Source organism: Salmo salar, chromosome 12 (genome assembly GCF_965601325.2).
Source record: "Salmo salar chromosome 12, fSalSal1, whole genome shotgun sequence".
Lineage (NCBI taxonomy): Eukaryota > Metazoa > Chordata > Actinopteri > Salmoniformes > Salmonidae > Salmo > Salmo salar.
Genome location: NC_138302.1, coordinates 46541195 through 46558135, shown reverse-complemented (window position 1 = coordinate 46558135; position 16941 = coordinate 46541195). Strand labels below are relative to the sequence as shown.

General features: G+C 45.7%; 1 protein-coding gene across 1 annotated transcript in view; it reads right to left on the bottom strand.

Moving 5' to 3' along the window:
- The window catches only part of LOC106565306 (cadherin-22-like), a 138792-nt gene that overhangs the window by 112351 nt on the left and 9500 nt on the right, over positions 1-16941 (bottom strand). The window contains exon 2 of the mRNA XM_045691397.2: positions 8430-8724. Within this exon, the coding sequence (XP_045547353.1) occupies positions 8430-8724 (295 nt within the window). The remainder of the gene's footprint in view (positions 1-8429; positions 8725-16941) is intronic.

The following is a 16941-nucleotide window of genomic DNA, read 5'->3' as shown; positions in this document are numbered from 1 at the left end:
TCTGTCTCCACGAAATCTGAGGGTTGTGAGTGGCTAGCCAGGGGATTCCCAGTACCACCGGAAACGCCGGGGAGTCGATGAGGTATAGGCTGATACGTTCCACATGACCCCCCCACGTCGTCATAACCAGTGGCACAGTAACCTCCCCCACTTGGCCGGACCCTAGCGGTCGACTATCTAGGGCGTGCACAGGGAAGGGGTGGTCCAGCTGAACCAGGGGAATCCCTAACCTATTAGCGACCCCACGGTCCATAAAACTCCCAGCTGCACCTGAATCGACTAGTGCCTTATACTGGGAGTGAGGGGAAAAAAAATCGGGAAAACAAACAGAAGTGTACATGTGGTCGACAGGGGGCTCTGGGTGTGTCTGGTGCTGACTCACCTGGGGTGTTGATGTAGTGCTCTGCCTGCCCTCCGGACTCCTGGGGGGACCCATCCAGCACCGGTCCGCAGTGTGTCCTCTGCGTCCACAGTGGGTGCAGGAGAGGCCCCCTCCTCCGGTCTTCCTCGGAGCAGCTCCTCCTATCTCCATGGGCAGTGGAGCAGGAGGGCTGGGAGGTGGAATGAACAGACCCCGACTAGAACGTCCCCGGGTAGCCAGTAGGTGGTCCAGCCTGATGGATAAATCCACCAGCTGGTCGAGGGTGATGGCGTGGTCCCTACAAGCCAGCTCCCGACGGACATCCTCATTTAGACTGCAGCGATAGTGATCCATTAGGGCCCGCTCATTCCACCCCGATCCCGCGGCGAGAGTCCGGAACTCCAAGGCGAAGTCCTGAGCGCTCCTCGTCCCCTGTCTCAAATGAAACAGTCTCTCACCCGCCGCCTTGCCCTCCGGGGGATGATCGAATACCGCCCGGAAGCGACGGGTGAACTCCGGGTAGTCGTCCCGAGCCAAGTCTGGGCCCTCCCAAACCGCGTTGGCCCATTCCAGGGCTCTACCCGTAAGACAGGAGACGAGGACGCTCACATTCTCCTCGTCGGAGGGAGAGGGGCGGACGGTCGCCAGGTACAGTTCGATTTGGAGTAAGAACCCCTTACACCCAGCGGCCGTCCCATCAAATTCCCTCGGTGGCGTAATCCGAATCCCACTCGAGCCCACTTCAGGGGGTGTCGGTAGGGGCGCCAGCTGAGCCACTGGAGCTGGTCTGGTGGAGGAGGTACCTCTCTCCCAGCTCTCCAGTCGGGTCAGTACTTGGTCCATCGCCGAGCCTAGGCGGTGGAGGAGGCTGGCGTGCTGCGACACCTGCTCAGCACCTGAAGTTGCTTCGGGTCCTGCTGACTCCATAATAATTGGTGGTGCGGGATTCTGTCACGGGTACTTAGGGCAGGAGGAAGGAGTAGAGTCAAATGCAGGAGATATCGTCCAGTAGCTCGAAGTTTATTCACACCCAAACACTAGGTGATCAAAAGGCACTGGGAGTGCACAATACCCAAAAGGGAAACAGGTAATCCACAAAGGGAAAATCACGCACGGGGCACAGCCCGGCGAGAAAATAAATCCTCCAATATAAAAACGATAGAGAAGAAACGGCCACAGCGTAAACCCGCTGACAAACAAACAATCCCGCACAACACACAACCCCAAAGGAACAAACTAAATACCCCCCCACTAATGACAGAAATGACAACAGGTGCGGACCTAGACAGACAAAACACAATGAACACAGAAACACAGATCGGCGGCAGCTAGTAGACCGGCGACGACGACCGGCGAGCGCCACCCGGCCGAGCAGGGGCACCATTTTCTGTGGATACTGTGACACCACTCCTCAGTAAAAGGCACATGACAGCCCTCTTGGGGTTTGCCAAAAGGCACCTAAAGGACTCTCAGACCATGAGAAAGAAGATTCTCTGGTCTGATGAAACCATGATTGAACTTGTTGGCCTGAATGCCAAGCATAACGTCTAGAGGAAACCTGGCACCATCCTATGGTGAAGCATATTGGTAGCAGCATCATGCTGTGGGGATATTTTTCAGCGGCAAGGACTGGGAGACTAGTCAGGATTAAGGGAAAGATGAACGGTGCAAAGTACAGAGAAATCCTTGATGAAAACTTGCTCCAGAGCGCTCAGGTCCTCAGACTCGGGCGACGGTTCACCTTCCAACAGGACAACAACCATAAGAACACCATCAAGAAAATGCAGGAATGGCTTTAGGACAAGTCTCTGAATGTCCTTAAGTGGCCCAGCCAGAGCACATACTTGAACCCGAACGAACATCTCTGGAGAGACCCGAAACTAGCTGTGTAGCAACACTCCCCATTCAACATGATGGGCTTGAGTGGATCTGCAGAGAAGAATAGGAGAAACTCCCCAAATCCAGGTGTGTCAAGCATGCAGAATCATACCTAAGAAGACTCAAGTCTGTAATCGATGCCAAAAGAGCTTTAAAAAAGTACTGAATAAAGCATCTGACAAGATGGCGCTGCAGAACAAGGCTGACGTTTTATGTATTCCTAACCAATTGTGTTTTTTGTTCGATTCTTTGCGTTGTTTGTAACTTATTTTTTTACTTATTTTGTACATATAATGTTGCTGCTACCGTCTCTTATGACCGAAAATAACTTCTCTGTATCAGAACTGCGATTGATCACCACGGACTGGCAGAATCCTTTTTTTCCTTTAATGAGTCCGACGAGCCCGATGTGAACGATATACTGCTTCCCCAGGAACAGGCCCAGATCCCCGTTATTTGCATGCAGAGAAGGCGGAGAAAAAGGGGCCAGAGGGCGGGCTGCCTTCTGAGAATTCGTAGGCGATCGAATAAACCCCCACTTCCTTCCATTCTGCTAGCAAACGTGAAAACGTTGGAAAATAAAATCAATGACCTACGCTGAAGATTAAACTACCAACAGGAAATTCAAAACTGTAATATCTTATGCTTCACGGAGTTGTGGCTGAACGACAACATTATCAACATACAGCTGGCTGGTTATACGCTGTATCAGCAGGACAGAACAGCAGCGTTTGGTAAGACATGGGGCGGCGTACTATGTATTTTTGTAAACAACAGCTGCTGCACGATATCTAAAGAAGTCTCGAGGTTTTGCTCGCCTGAGGTAGAGTATCTAATGATAAGCTGTAGACCACACTATCTACCTACAGAGTTTACATCTGTACTTTTCAGAGCTGTCTACATACCACCACAGACTGATGCTGGCATTAAGACAGCATTGAATGAGCTGTAAACAGGACAATGCTCAACCAGAGGCACGAACAGGACAACGCACACCCAGAGGCAGCACTCCTAGTAGCCGGGGACTTTAATGCAGGGAAACTTCCGTCTTACCAAATTTCTATCTGCATGTTAAATGTGCAACCAGAGGGAAAAAACTCTGGACCACCTTTACTCCACACACAGAGACGCATACAAAGCTCTCCCTCGCCCTCCATTTGGCAAATCTGACCATAATTCTATCCTCCTGATTCCTGCTTACAAACAGAAATGAAAGCAGGAAGCACCAGTGCTTCAGGGCCTGAGCAACAGGTCGTTTATTTTGGGCACGTCATTCAGGCAGAAATTTAGAAAAAAGGGGCCTAGCCCTAAGCAGACCAATACAAGAACACTAAGGTAACCTGCCTAAATGATTACCGACCTGTAGCACTCACGTCTGTAGCCATGAAGTGTTTTGAAAGGCTGGTCACGGCTCACATCAACACCATTATCCCAGAAACCCTAGACCCACCCAATTTGCATACCGCCCCAACAGATCCACAGATGATGCAATCTCTATTGCACTCCACACTGCCCTTTCACACCTGGACAAAAGGAACACCTATGTGAGAATGCTATTCATTGACTACAGCTCAGCATTCAACCCCATAGTGCCCTCAAAGCTCATCAATAAGCTAAGGACCCTGGGACTAAACACCTCCCTCTGCAACTGGATCCTGGACTTCCTGATTGGCCGCCCCCAGGTGGTAAGGGTAGGTAACAACACATCCGCCATGCTGATCCTCAACACAGGGGCCCCTCAGGGGTGCATGCTCAGTCCCCTCCTGTACTCCCCCTCATGACTGCACGGCCAGGCACGACTCCAACACCATCATTAAGTTTGCTGATGACACAATAGTGGTAGGCCTGATCACAGACAATGATGAGACAGCTTATAGGGAGGAGGTCAGAGACCGGGCCGTGTGGTGCATGGACAACAACCTCTACCTCAATGTGATCAAGACAAAGCAGATGATTGTGGACTTCAGGAAAAAGAGGACTGAGCACGCCCCCATTCTCATCGACGGTGGTGTAGTGGAGCAGGTTGAGAGCTTCAAGATCCTTGGTGTCCACATCACCAACAAACTAACATGGTCCAAGCACACCAAGACAGTCATGAAGAGGGCATGACAAAACCTATTCCCCCTCAGTAGACTAAAAAGTTTTGACATGGGTCCCCAGATCCTCAAAAGGTTCTACAGCTACACCATCGAGAGCATCCTGACTGGTTGCATCCCTGCCTGGTATGGCAACTGCTCGGCCTCCGACCGCAAGGCACTACACTACAAGGCACCACTTTTACACCGCTGCTAATCCCTGCTGTTATCATCTACGCACAGTAACTTTAAGAACTCCACCTAAAACTCATTTTTCAACCACTCCACAAATTTCTTGTTAACAAACTATTATTTTGGCAAGTCGGTTAGGACATCTACTTTGTGCATGACACAAGTAATTTTTCCAACAATTGTTTACAGACAGATTATTTCACTTATAATTCTGTGTATCACAATTCCAGTGGGTAAGAATTTTACATACATTAAGTTGACTATGCCTTTAAACAGCTTGGAAAATTCCAGAAAATTATGTCATGGCTTTAGAAGCTTCTGATAGGCTAATTGACATCATTTGAGTCAATTGGAGGTGTACCTGCCACTCAGTGGCTCTTTGCTTGACATCATGGGAAAATCAAAAGAAATCAGCCAAGACCTCAGAAAAAAATGTGTAGACCTCCACAAGTCTGGTTCATCCTCGGGAGCAATTTCCAAATGGTACCACGTTTATCTGTACAAACAATAGTACACAAGTGTACACAAGTATAAACACCATGGGACCACGCAGCTATCATACCGGTCAGGAAGGAGACGTGTTCTGTCTCCTAGAGATGAACAACAAGATGAACAGATTAACAACAACAGCAAAGGACCTTGTGAAGATGCTGGAGGAAACAGGTAGAAAAGTATCTATATCCACAGTAAAACAAGTCCTATATTGACATAACCTGAAAGGCCGCTTAGCAAGGAATAAGCCACTGCTCCAAAACCGCCATAAAAAAGCCAGACTACGGTTTGCAACTGCACATGGGAATAAAGACTGCACTTTTTGGAGAAATGTCCTCTGGTCTGATGAAACAAAAATAGAACAGTTTGGCCATAATGACCATCGTTATGTATGGAGGGAAAATGGGGAGGCTTGCAAGCCAAAGAACACCATTCCAACCGTGAAGAACAGGGGTGGCAGCATCATATTGAGGGGGTGCTTTGCTGCAGGAGGGACTGGTGCACTTCACAAAATAGATGGCATCATAAGGTAGGAAAATTATGTGGATATATTGAAACAACATCTCAAGACATCAGTCAGGAAGTTAAAGCTTGGTCGCCAATGGGTCTTCCAAATGGACAATGATCCCAAGCATACTTCCAAAGTTGTGGCAAAATAGCTTAAGGACAACAAAGTCAAGGTATTGGAGTGGCCATCACAAAGCCCTGACCTCAATCCTATAGAAAATTTGTGGGCAGAACTGAAAAAGTGTGTGTGAGCAAGGAGGCCTACAAACCTGACTCAGTTACACCAGCTCTGTCAGGAGGAATGGGCCAAAATTCACCCAACTTATTGTAGGAAGCTTGTGGAAGGCTACCCAAAACGTTTGACCCAAGTTAAACAGTTTAAAGGCAATGCTACCAAATACTAATTGAGTGTATGTAAACTTCTGACCCACTGGGAATGTGATGAAAGAAATAAAAGCTGATATAAATAATTTTCTCTACTATTATTCTGACATTTCACATTCTTAAAATAAAGTGGTGATCCTAACTGACCTAAGAAAGGGAATTTTTACTAGGATTAAATTTCAGGAATTTTTAAAAACTGAGTTTAAATGTAATTTGCTAAGGTGTATGTAAACTTCCGACTTCAACTGTACATTATAACTCTTATTTTATTTCATTTTTTATTAAAAAAAAATATTTTTTAATTTAATGTAATATCTTATGTTGTTCTTGTCTATTATTGTTGTGTACTTTGTCAAGTATTTCTATGTTTTATGTGGACCCCAGGTAGAGTAACTGCTGCATGTGAAGTAGCTAATGGGGATCCTAATAAACTAAACTAAACTTACTACATAGAACATGTGTAGGGCCGTTAATACAGAGGTGAAACAGCCACAGCACGACTCTATTCCTGTTCAACCAATGGTCCGAACATGAAGACATTCACACGGCTCAATGCAAAATTCAATCAACGTCGTGACAGAAATTTGATTTAGGACTCCGATTTCATTAGCCAGGCCATGTTTTCACAGGACGGCGGCGAATGATCCCTCGGCATTCATCTTCGGCCTGACAGGCCTAGTTTATTCTCCCCTCCTCTCTTCCTAGGCGTTAACCGAGCCGAAACAACAAGCAGACTTTGAATGATATGTAAAGAAAAATATTTTGGTTCCCGGGCCCTCTCTCATAGGGGCCATGAGCTATGACAGGGCCATGTTAGGAAGAACATGACAGGAGCGATAAGTGGAAATGAATATACCGCAGGCTGCCTTGTGATTACTTTCTTTTTATTATTGCGGACCAGCTTTCTACCAAGGCCATAAAAAAGCACAGTGAGCATGTGCATGCTACTGGCTGAAGATGTCTCCCAAATGGCACCCTACTACATACAGTAGTGCGCTAGGGCCACTAGGCATCTGGTAAAAAGCAGTACACTATGTAGGGAATAGGGTGCCATTAGGAATGAAGCCTGGGATAATACTGGAAACCTGCTCCCATTACCGTTCCATCCAGTACTGTCTCAGATCAGTGGTTCTCACATTTGTCTCACTCCATGCCACAGATTAAAGTGTCTGGATAGAGTGAAACGACATCAGAAATAAATGCTGATTTGTGCTAATCAATTAGTCAAATTGTAAAGCTTGATGGTAGTTCAATGTATGGGACCTGTATGGAATGGCAAAAAAAAACACATTCATTCAAAAGTTGACACGCATGTTTGGAAAGAGAATAATATACTATTTATTGTCATTCATTCACTTTTCCATTCCAACAATAGTTTCCAATTAAATTGAAATTGATTTCAAAATGATCTCACAAGGCTTCATATAGTTCACATTTTCCATAAAAACATTTAACAAGTGTAACTTCTTCCATCATAAGATGGCTGCTACTACGACCAAGTAATTCAGGTGAATACATTTATGTATACTTTAGCATACATCATATTGAAGTGTGAGCGCCACCATCAACTAGGCCAACGCAGTGGTCCTTAGCGCTGGGCGTTTGGTTTGAAGTGTGCATCATTGATCGTCAGTCTGTCACCCAAGCCCTCAGCCTCTCAACCATGCACCGCGGTGACTGTGACCTTATCACAGTGGTGCCACAGCAACGCCATTAGCTGTTGTTCTACAGGAAGAGCAAATATGACCAGAAAACTAAACGGAGAGAAATGCTTGACTAAGCACTCCAGTTATCTCATTAGCATTGGCACTGTAGTGAATGTATAAAACATGGAGTGCACACTAATTTAGTGTGTAATTTGACTGAGAGGTGGGGGAACAAGTGGGAGGAGGAGAAATGGAGGGCGCGAACATGAACTATTCTCCCATCTCTCTTTCTCTCTCTCTCTCTCGCTCTGTCTCTCTCTACACTGTTATCTTGCCTTCTGTCTCTTCTCGTTCCCCTGTTTCAATAAGCACTGCCGGCAGAAAAAAGGCCAAAACGTGCTTAGAAGGCAGGAATTAATTCCAATCAGGAGCGAAGGAGAGCGAGAGACATTACATTTAGCCTAGTATCCCCTACTTACAAGTAGACTCTCTCTGACACACACACAAAACTCTTTCTGTACTTTACCTCGAAAACACTCACACAGGCATTAACAACGTTTCTCATTTCCTCACAAACTCTCAAACTTTTACCTCTGGCGATTGTAATCTTGGGACTGGATTGGGTAGCATTGTCCAAATCTGACCTGGGTAAAAATTGTACCATCAACAAATGTCTCTTCAAACACTGTTAACATTATTAAATGTCCTCAATGTCCTCCCAATGACAGGTAATGAAGGCCCTACCACTTTTCCCTATGGACACATACTGTATCTCTGATACTTAAAATGAACTCCTCACGTCTTCATGATCAGACCTGAACATAGTCAGAACACATTCCTGCAATCCAGCACCGCCTTTGTTTCACAAATACACACACACTCCTCCCTCCTTACCTATTTGTGAAAGCTCTCCCACACTCCCGATATAGGGCCCTTCCAGGAACTTGGGTTCACTGTCGTTGATATCCTGGACTTTGATGACAAACTCTGACTCGGATTCCAGCAGGTGATTGGTGAGCCGGTCCCGGGCCTGAGCTCTGAGGGTGTAGTAGCTCTGCTCCTCGCGGTCTAATCGCTCGGTGGCGTGGATGTCGCCCGTCAGCTCGTCGATGATGAAGATCGTGCCCGCCCCTTCCCCAGAGATGGTGTACTTGATGTTCCCCTCGCCCTCGTCCGAATCTGTGTGGATCTGGCAATCAAGGAAATCAAAGTCAAGCTGAGATTTCATGCTTTCTGGAGGTATATAACATGTTGTTGAAAAGGTTCTATAGAATGCATTGATTTCATTGATTGACAGTTGACACTATTGTGAATGCAATACTTAAAGGACTAATGCAGCTGTTTCTATCTCAATATCAAATCATTTTGGGTACCTTAGTGTTATTGTTTTCAATTAAAATGGTCAAAAAAAAAAATGCTTCTAAGCAAGGAGCAATTTCTCGAGCAATAATTTCTCAAGCAATAATTTTTCTAGGACTGTCTGGAAATGGTCTGAGTAGGGAAGGGAAAACTGACAACTAGCTGTTATTGGCAGAGAGGTTTGGAACTCTTTCTTATTGGTCTATTAACCAATTTACCACCTGGTGATGTCACCGGGCAGGCCAACATTTCAGGCGGCCTTTTCAACAGCATCATAGTATTATTCCAACCTAATAGTGTGGAAATATATATAAAACACAGGAAAATCCCATGTATGACTGCAATGGACCTTTAACAACATCAGAGAAGATTAACAGAAAGTGAGGGATAGTTCTACATAGCTACAGTCGATAAACAATTCCATGCTTCAAAAGAACATGACATGTTCAAAATGTCAGATTCTAAAACAGCCTTGAACTTGCCAATCCCAACATGTTTATTATATACATTTGTAGCACTTCACAGTATGCCCTTTATAGTATGGTCAAGGCTTTTCTCTTTCTTTTATGTCAAGGATGTTCTATCTAGTCATCAAGAAGCAAAGTTCCTATTTCACAGCCAGCAAGAGATGGAAGAGGAGAAGCCATCACCTCCCAGTAAGGCAGTCAACATATGTACTATGACAAAAGACACTGCAGCGCTACCTATGATTAACTCAATTCCCACATGGCGTGCCCTTCACAGAATAGTGGCACATTGAATTAGAAGATCAGTCAGTTCTATAGATTATTAAAGGTGCGGTACGAACACGAACAAGGTAGGGGCCAAAGAATGAAGTTAAAGAGCCCTTATAAATCTGCCAAGACTTCTATTAATGTGATTAAAATACATTCTAACAGTCCCCTATATACCCTTTGGCTTCATTGCACATCCGAACTGCTACTCCCTCCCTATCTGAAATTAGAACGCAGGACTCAGCCAGTAGGACCCATCTCACAAAACAGGTGGGAATTGAGGGAGAAAATGGGAGAAAATGCCCATCTCCCGCGTTAATATTTTATAAAGGCTTGATTAAATACAGGACTTGATCGCTGTTGCTGTGGTATTTGTCGTAAAATGGGGGAATAATGCAAAACCCAGACTTCATATTGCCTTTTCTTTCATCCTTCCCACTCTTTTTTTCATTTTGAATTGTCCCCATGTCAAATTAATGAACACTCCGAGAGAAAATATACTATTTTTGGGGGTATCAATATTTCAGCAATAATAAAATAAACTTCACTAGCCCATACGGTAGAAAGACAGTAGAAAGCTCTCCAATATCTGGAGATATGTGACGGGATAAGAAAGACTCTCTTCTCTCTTTACCTGCCTTCACATTGTCTGACTGTCTCTCTATTGCTCACTGTCTTTGATCAACTTGTGACAACTTATTGCAATTAAGTCTTTCAAGAATATTAGAGTAGATGCGGAGACAAGAATCAACAGTGATGCCATACGCATCATCCAAACACATACACAAACATCTTTAGGGAGCCTGATTACTGTAATGTGTTCAGTGAATGTAAAGGGTTTTCTATCATCAAAGTCCAAATGCAGTACTTGGATATTTGCTCTCTGATCACACGTACTGTTTGCATACAAACACCCACACAAATGTCATGCACAGACACAGACACACAGTATGTGTCTGTGTACACACACACACAGACAGTATGGCACCATATACGGAACCATTTTACATTTTCCCAACAAACAAAACACATTTGTGGTGACCAGGCACACGTGTCAACAACGCAGCATGAATGTGATTATATATATTTTTTGGACAGCTCGTTCTCCCCCTTCAGGCTCAATGTGTCCATCCGTCAGTCTGTCCTCAGTGGAGTGACTCAGGCCGTGGCTAAGCTGTGGACTTCAAACAAAAGGTCAAAGCCAGGGCTTCACTTGCTTAGCAATCATAACCATTAGCAATGTCAACACGCCATTTCTAGCTAAAAACCCCTGCAACCAAACAGTAGGCTGGCGTCCCCAATGGCACCCTATTCCCTGTATAGTGCACAACTTTTGACCAGCCCAATCAAAAGTACAGCACTAAATTGGGAATAGGGTGCCATTTGGGACACACCTAGGCCAACAGTAAGCGTTCCCATCAAGAACAAAGAAGAGCTGGAGAGGTATTTATCAAAACAATGGTGTTGGCACTTGGCACACAAAATACAAAGTTGGGACAAAACAATGACTCATAACGTCACCTCCCACTCAGAGGGAAATAGTAGCTTTATAGGGCTGTATGGGGCTATATGCTGCCTGCTTCCTCAGCAACTAGTTTACATAAAATGTCACGCAGACAGGTAGGCGAGTGCCAGACCCAAACTGTGTGAGGAAAGAGTCAAGAGTTAGCCTGAAGCACCGTGGTTGGCGTGAAACCCCCTTGCCTTGTCACACCCTAATCTGTTTCACCTGTCTTGTGCTTGTCTCATCAAGCCTACCAGCGTTTTTCTCGTACTCCTGTATTTCTCTCTAGGCCCTGTTTTCTACTTTTCCCAGTTTTGACCATTCTGCCTGCCCTGACCGTGAGCCTGCCTGCCGTTCTGTACCTTGTGACACTGCCCTGGATTACTGACCTCTGCCTGCCCTTGACCTGTCGTTTGCCTGCCCCTGTTCTTGTAATAAACTTTTGTTACTTCGAACTGTCTGCATCTGGGTCTTATCTCAAGGTCTGCTAGTACGAACTGGCCATGACTGACCCAGAAGACTCGGAACAGCTCTGCGGCGCCATCTCCTCCCAAGGAGCCACCATTGGGAGACGCGAGGAGTTACTCCGAGGTCTTATGGATGGATTCCAGGCCTTGGCAGAACGCCATGACTGTGCCTTGAATACATTGCTGGAGCAATTCCACAGATTATCTGTGAGGCCGTCGGCCATGACAGTAGCCTCCCAGACCCCCAGTAACACCACTGTCAGCAGTGCGTCTCTCAAGGCCACCCCGGCTTCCCGAGTGCCTCACTTCTACACCCTCGAACCTCGAGACCATTCTTCCTACCTCGTGCCTTGCGGCTATCCTCGTCAGGGGTTTAGAGATCCAGGTCCGTGAGGCAGAGCGGGTGGGGGGGGCCCGGCTAACCGGATGTTTGTCCCAGACGCTGCCCACTCCCCGGCCCTGGAATGGGCTCATTGCTCCAGGCTTGCCTGCCACCCTGGCTCCCATTGGACCCTGGCCTTTGTGCGACAACGCTTTTGGTGGCCCACCATGGTTCCGGACATCTCCGCGTTCGGCGCCGCCTGCTCTGTCTGTGCTCAGAACAAGACTCCTCGGCAAGCTCCAGTTGGCCTCCTTCAACCTCTTCCTGTCGATCACCGACCCTGGTCACATATATCCCTGGACTTCGTCACTGGTCTCCCTCCATCTGATGGCAACACCACAATCCTCACAGTGGTGGACAGGTTTTCCAAAGCCGCCCATTTCATTCCCCTCACTTAGCTACCTTCGGCCAAGGAGACGGCCCAGCTCATGGTTCACCACGTCTTCCAGATCCATGGACTTTCGTTGGACATGGTTTCCGACCGTGGTCCTCAGTTCTCGTCCTGGTTCTGGAAGGCGTTCTGCACACTCATTGGGTCGTTGGCCAGCCTGTCCTCCGGGTTTCATACCCAATCCAATGGCCAGTCGGAGTGTGCCAATCAGGACCTGGAGACAACTCTTCAGTGCCTCGTCTCGGCCAACTCCACCACCTGGGGCCGCCAACAACTCGTGTGGGTGGAGTACTCCCAGAACACCCTTCCCTACTCGGCCACCGGGCTCTCGCCCTTCGAGTGCTCCATGGGTTATCTGCCACCACTCTTCCCGGAGCAAGAGAAAGAAGTCAACATACCCTCTGCACAGATGCTCATCCGCCACTGTCGGTATACCTGGAAGAGAACTCGGCCACCGGATCCCGGCTCCCGCTATTGTCTTGGGCAGAGGGTATGGCTGTCTACTCGGGATCTGCCCCTCCGGGTAGAGTCCTACAAACTTTCCCCCAGTTTTATCGGCCCCTTCTCCATTTCCAAGATCCATAGCCCCTCTGCTGTTCGTCTTCTGTTGCCCCTTACCCTCTGTATGCATCCCACATTTCATGTATCAAGGATTAAACCTCTGTCTCACAGCCCTCTGTCTCCTCTTTCCAGGCCCACCCCTCCCCCCATCTCATTGATGGCCATCCGGCATACACGGTGAGGTGTCTCCTGAGCATTCGACCTCGGGGCAGGGGATTGACTGGGAGGGTTATGGCCCAGAGGAGAGGTGCTGGGTCCCTGCTAGGAACATCCTTGACCCAGCCCTCATCGCTGAGTTCCACCGCCGTCACCCTGGTCGACCAGGTATGTGCCCGGGTAGGATGCCAGGTGCGTCCCTAGAGGTGGGGGGTGTCTGCATCTGGGTCTTATCCTGAGGTCTGATATCCCTAGCCATGTCACTGAAACTGACTGTGCAAATACTCACATACACACACAAATGCTGGCACCCACACACAGACAAAAACACACGCGCACATATGCACAAACACACACAGAGACAAACACACATATACAAACACATACACACACACAGACAAACACACACACACACACAGAGCGACACAACTACACAAACATTATCTTTCTCTCTCTATCTTACACCCTGTCTCACACATACATAACTGGGAAAGATGAGGGCTGACTCAGAGAAAGAGCAGGGGTGGATGGGATTTGGAACTGCCTGCCAAGTAGAGGTCCGCACGCTAACGAAGCCCTCTGGTGTCACTTTGGATTCAGGGCAAGCCACCCTACAGAAGGACATTACAAATGAGACAGCTGATTTGAAGTTAAAAACGAGATCAGATATACTACATTTTGTGTAGTGAATTGGCATTGTGCCTCTGCTCACTTATTCGCGCTCGCCCTCCTACACATATTCCTATTCACCCTCCTTCGCTCTACCATTCATATGCACAGACATATACACACACTGTACACCCTCTCACACACTCACACATCCATATAACAATTATTGACAATTATTAACATACATGCTATATTTAACCAAAAAGGCCCGAGGGGGTATGATATATGGCCAATATACCACGGCTAAGGGCTGTTCTTGTTGAAGAGTGCCTGGATACAGTACTTAGCCGTGGTATATTGTGCATATACTGCAAAGCCCCGAGGTGCCTTATTGATATTATAAACTGGTTACCAGTCCATACTACATGTGCCCATGTTTCAACCCTTTTTAGTCTTTCAATTATTGTTTTAATCTGATCTATTGTGCTGTAAATCTAGAAATATTAAATGAAACTTAAAGCCACAGTCTGTGAGATGTCATGAAAAATACCTGATTTGTAATAATATGACTTACAAATAGTTAACTGTAATAATATTAGTGCAGTACAATAGCCTTAACAAAAAAGGACAATGATTCCTTTGTATATGCATTTGTTGTCATAGGAGGCTTTGCAAGCAAATTATGTGTAGCAATAAATCATAATCTAAATGATGTTTAAAAAATAATGTGTATGTGAGTATTTTGCACAGTCAGTTTCAGTGACATGGCTAGGGATATCAGACCTCAGGATAAGACCCAGATGCAGACACCCCCCACCTTTAGGGACGCCACCTGGCATCCTATCCGGGCACATACCTGTTCGACCAGGGTGCCGGCGGTGGAACTCAGCGATGAGGGCTGGGTTAAGGATGTTCCTAGCGGGGACCCAGCCCTCATCGCTGAGTTCCACCGCCGGCACCCTGGTCGACCAGGTATGTGCCCGGGTAGGATGCCAGGTGGCGTCCCGAGAGGTGGGGGGTATCTGCATCTGGGTCTTATCCTGAGGTCTGCTATCCCTAGCCATGTCACTGAAACTGACTGTGCAAATACTCACATACACACACAAATGCTGGCACCCACACACAGACAAAAACACACATGCACAAACACACACACTATCTTTCTCTCTCTATCTTACACCCTGTCTCACACATACATAACTGGGCAAGCTGAGGGCTGACTCAGAGAAAGAGCAGGGGTGGATGGGATATGGAACTGCCTGCCAAGTAGAGGTCCGCACGCTAACGAAGCCCTCTGGTGTCACTTTGGATTCAGGGCAAACCACCCTACAGAAGGACATTACAAATGAGACAGCTGATTTGAAGTTAAAAACGAGATCAGATATACTACATTTTGTGTAGTGAATTGGCATTGTGCCTCTGCTCACCTATTCTCGCTCGCCCTCCTACACATATCACCCTCCTTCGCTGTACCATTCATATGCACAGACATATACACACACTGTACACCCACTCAACCCTCTCACACACTCACACATCCATATAACAATTATTGACAATTATTAACATACATGCTATATTTAACCAAAAAGGCCCGAGGGGGTATGATATATGGCCAATATACCACGGCTAAGGGCTGTTCTTGTTGCGGAGTGCCTGCATACAGCACTTAGCCGTGGTATATTGTGCATATACCACAAAGCCCCGAGGTGCCTAATTGCTATTATAAACTGGTTACCAACGTAAATAGAGCAGTAAAAATACATGTTTTGTCATACCCGTGTTATATGGTCTGATATACCATGGCTTTCAGCCAATCAGCATTCAGGGCCCAAACCACTCAGTTTATAATTCCTCTTTTATATTGTCTTTTCAGTGTATCTCATTGGCAACGGCTAATTCTATCATTACTTCCTAGAGAAGCCTTGTTGTAATCTGATAGCCAATTAGGAATTGGGAGGTGGGGGAGCCCTACTTTTTGGTGACCATTCGAAACCAAAAGCTATGTTATTGCTATTAAAATATATATTGTGATAGCTGTAATTGATATTTTATTTCACCCAGTAGGCTAGTGTGCAATTTTGTTTTAATATTATGGTATTAGGGCCGGGATGATACTAGTATCGCGATACTGGTTAGTATCATGGCAAGGAAACAAAACACAAAGAGGATTTAACTTCTTTAGGAAAACAGTCCTAATGTTGGAAACACACATTATGTTGTCATCCAGAGTCACATTTATTTATTTCCCAAGCTATAGCACACAACATTTTACATACAGTGGCTTTTTAGGACCAGAGTCAGGTCAGCTTCGTGTTTTCATTTTTGCCATGGAAAAAATATTGCAATACTGGCATTGTCACAGCCCTAATTGGTATGAAAATAAACGTTCACATTGATGTTGGCATTTGAAGTCGGCCTTGATGTGACTTGATAGCGTTTATTATGCATCTATTTCATGTTGCACTGTATGCACCGTTTCATAAGTAAATTAGTCAATTTATGATGAGGTTGAGTGATGGTTAACATTGTGCACACCATTCAAGAGACCTTTAAAATGAATTTTGTGGTGATAATTAATGTCGGGGGTCATTTGTTTAAATTTTTGCTGTTCTCCAAATAGCATTTTTGAGTTTTTAAATTGTGTAGCAATGTAGCAAATTAACTTAAACTTCTAAAGAATCCCTTGAGGGGGGCATCCTCCCCACCCACTTTGCCATACCCTTGGTTTAGCTGAACTGACGCCACTGCTTCCTACTTAACACACCGATTAAACGTGTCGTCAAACATGACTTAACTTTCACAGCCAATCGGAAAGCAAAATACTGTCCATGAAAATAATAACACTGAATCGTGACTATACATGTGGTCAGTCTGGTAAAGAGACAAAGCTCAATGACATTCAAAGTTGTCCATACTACATGTGCCCATGTTTCAACCCTTTTTAGTCTTTCAATTATTGTTTTAATCTGATCTATTGTGCTGTAAATCTATAAATATTAAATGAAATTTAAAGCCACAGTCTGTGAGATGTCATGAAAAATACCTGATTTGTAATAATATGACTTACAAATACTTAACTGTAATAATATTAGTGCAGTACAATAGCCTTAACAAAAAAAGGACAATGATTCCTTTGTCTATGCATTTGTTGTCATAGGAGGCTTTGCAAGCAAATTATGTGTAGCAATAAATCATAATGTAAATTATGTTTCAAAAATAAGTGTTGCTCAAACTTTCAAG